Source organism: Atta colombica, unplaced genomic scaffold (genome assembly GCF_001594045.1).
Source record: "Atta colombica isolate Treedump-2 unplaced genomic scaffold, Acol1.0 scaffold135, whole genome shotgun sequence".
NCBI classification, from domain to species: Eukaryota; Metazoa; Arthropoda; class Insecta; order Hymenoptera; family Formicidae; genus Atta; species Atta colombica.
Window position 1 is genome coordinate 722447 of NW_017259223.1, and position 3535 is coordinate 725981.

General features: G+C 24.8%; 1 protein-coding gene across 4 annotated transcripts in view; it reads left to right on the forward strand.

Annotated features, from left to right (window-relative positions):
• The window catches only part of LOC108684513 (aldose reductase-like), a 6743-nt gene extending 5334 nt beyond the window's left edge, over positions 1–1409 (forward strand). For all 4 annotated transcript variants that reach the window (XM_018188868.1, XM_018188866.1, XM_018188865.1 and 1 more), the window contains exons 5-8: positions 165–359; positions 618–815; positions 899–1047; positions 1356–1409. In XM_018188868.1, coding sequence (XP_018044357.1) covers positions 165–359; positions 618–815; positions 899–1047; positions 1356–1398 — 585 coding nt within the window. In that variant the 3' untranslated portion in view covers positions 1399–1409. The remainder of the gene's footprint in view (positions 1–164; positions 360–617; positions 816–898; positions 1048–1355) is intronic.
• Positions 1410–3535: the final 2126 nt, after the last annotated feature.

The following is a 3535-nucleotide window of genomic DNA, read 5'->3' on the forward strand; positions in this document are numbered from 1 at the left end:
TAATCTATGTAAAGTGAAGTATACAATATAAATGATATTTGTAATTGTTTTTTATTAATATTAAGAGTGACTAATAATGGTAAATTCTTATTTACGAAAAAACAGTTATAAATATTTAATGAATGTTTCAAAACTCGTAATATTTATTTAGAGATTTATTGCAGGAAGGGGATGATTTATGGCCTTCAGATGCTGCTGGAAATCTATGCGATTCGGATACCGATTATTTAGAAACATGGAGAGGAATGGAAGAGTGTGTTCACCAAGGCTTAACTCGCAGCATCGGAATCAGTAACTTTAATTCCGAGCAAATTACCCGTTTACTCAAATCGGCTAAAATCGCCCCAGTTAATAATCAAGTATGTGATATCATCTAAATCACAAATTTAATTGTATTTGTTTCATAATTATTGCATTTTCTCTGTTAGATTTGCATTTTTGAGTGAATTAATTTATATCTTTTTAATATTATCTTTTTAATAAATATTTTTTTTTATGTATATTTGTAAAACATTTTTAAAAAGTTAAAAAGTTTTATATTAACGTAATTTATATCGTATTAATGCTGCAAGACTTATTAATTAAAAATTATTTAATGTTTGAATATTTTATTATAGATTGAAGTTAATATAAATGTAAATCAGGAAAAATTAATAGATTTTTGCAAGAAACATGACATAACAGTAACTGCTTATTCTCCTCTGGGACAACCCGGAAATGTATCGGGCGTCGACAGTAAGTTAGATAATCCTCTAATATTGCAACTTGCAAAAAAATATAATAAGACGTCGGCGCAAATAGCACTTCGATATGTGGTAAGAAAAAAATTTAAGATTAATAGAGCAGTTTCTTTCATGTAATTAAAACAGATGTATATAGTCATATTTTATTTTTATAGTATCAACACGGAACTGCGCCAATACCTAAGTCTATAACTAAGAGTCGAATTAAAGAAAACATGGAATTTTTTGATTTTACGTTAACATCCGATGAAATGAATGCTATTCGTAAACTCGGTACTGGACAAAGAGTAGCATTTTTCACACCGTAAGTAAACCAACTGACTGTTAGGATATGCAAGAAATTTTACATTTTATCATATCTTCTTCCATATATGAATATTTTAGAACTTTGAGATCTTTAAACATTTTTTAAAATAATTTTATTTCTTTGATAATGCATGTTAAATGAACTGTAAGTATTCAAATTCAGAATAGAATTCTACATATAATTTTACATGTATAAGCAAAAAATTATTGCAAATTATAAATTATTTAAAATGGACAATAGATATTAAATAAATATTCGAATGACATATATTTTTTTTAAATAACTGTTTTGTTTCTATGTTTTAGTGCGAAGAATTTTAAATATTTTCCTTTTAACATTCCGTTTTAAATCAGTAGAAAGAAAAGAAAAAGAGAAGAAGAAAAAAAGGGAGAAAGAGAAAGAGAGAGAGAAAGAAATGAAATTTTATATATATATATATATATATACAATATATATAATTTACATTTACAATATACATGAAAAAATGAAAAACTTCGAAAAATATATATGCATATACAATATTTTAAAATATTTTCTTATTTAAAGCTGTACTTTTTGCCTGAAATATAACTCTAAATATTTTTAAACGCTATAATAGTATTTCTTCCTTCTTTAATAACCCATACAACAAACAAAACAATGATCAAGAAATATATTAATTAAACATTGTACGATTTAGCATAACATTTCTTGATATAACATGAATAATTTATTGAATCTAGAAGACAACAGGAAACGAGTCGTAACGTCGAAAATGATTATATATTAGTATCCCCTTTAAAAGCGCACTCGAAAGCGCATGTTCTCACGACGATATTTGAAGCTCGCTCGACCCTTGGTCTAGCCAATTACAATTATTGGACGATGCAAAAAATTTCAAGGTCTGAACCAAGATCACTCGCACAAATAAATTTTTCGTCCGTTCCGTATGACACGTGATATATTCGAAATATATTCGAAATATAAAACATGTTTTGATCTATACTCAAAAATCTCACGTGCAGCAATTGATAAATCGAGATAGAATTGCTGCAGAACTCCTAACCGAAAAAGTGCCTTGTAATCTTATTTCAATATACCAATCGTCATATTTTGCAAAATTATTACCATTTTTACACAGTATAATCTTTTATATTATGAATCGCATTGCTTATGTAATCGAAAATTTTCCAATTCATTTTATCAACAAGTAAAAGGAAGATATTGGAAGGTATTTTAAAATATTCTAAGAATATTTGACCGTTTTTACAATTATGATGTGTTAAAGACAACCATAATATATAGTCATTATGTAAATGTCAATATCTTTGAAGTTAATATATAGCTTTATCATATATTCATTTACATGTTTTTCTTTTATGAAAATCTTTATCAAGGATTTTGCTATTATATAAATCTAAAAAATAAAGAATTTGGAATAAGTAAAAAAATTATAATCTTTCTCAATAAGAGGGTAAATAAATCAATATCTTTTAAATTTCATTTAATCCTACATGTGTAACATAAAAACTCTCAAAGCGATTTTGAAATAATGGACATTATCTGAGATAATGCACAGAAAATCAAGCAGGTAGAGGAGCTGATAGCCAATTATACATTATGATTATTTCGAAAGATTGGTTTCTAATCTGATTTCTAATCTGTTATTGTGTTAGGACTTTTGAGATAAATTGGAAGAATCGAAATAAACAAACTTCAACTATTACAGAATGCTTCACATATATAATACTAAACTATTTCATATTAAAGTTGTTTTTTTCAAAATTATTTTTACAAAATTGCAGGAAACTCTCGCATCCCGGCCGAAAAACGGCTTGACTGATTGACTTTGTACAAATATTATTAACCTTTTTTTTTGCAGAATTACAATTTTTTTATATTTATCATTTAATCCTTTTTTTTTTTAGAAAAATAGTGCTCGAAAAAAAGTTAAAAATAAAAACTAAAAAATAAAATGATTTTCGTTTTGTAACCATTTTGTTAAATTCCAATATATTTTAATCTAAGGTTGCTTTAATATTTATGTACTGATGTAGAACATTGATAAAAAAAAATAATTAAAATATTTTAATTATAAGATCGCTGGGAATTTCCCAGCAATTTTTATGTTATTGATTTTGACGCGCAAAATTCAAAGGACTAGAAGAGGAAGTGGAAGAAAAAAAGTATATCATTTTATTTTTGAAATCTTTAAAACAAAACTTTCTATTAAAACAAATAAAAAGTTTCATTTTAAGGATATTTTGTATATATATTTAAAAAATTATGAAAAAATTACAAATTATTCTAAATTACATTTAAAAATAATACGACAAATTTGATGACGATTTATTACCTCGTAAGTTATTTTAATAAATAGAAGTATTTTTTTAAATTTATATTGTAATAAAAATATATGGAAATATATTATAAATTAAATGATAAAAATTTCAATGTTTTAATATAGGTATATAAGTATTCAAGATTATTTACGTAGAGTTATATT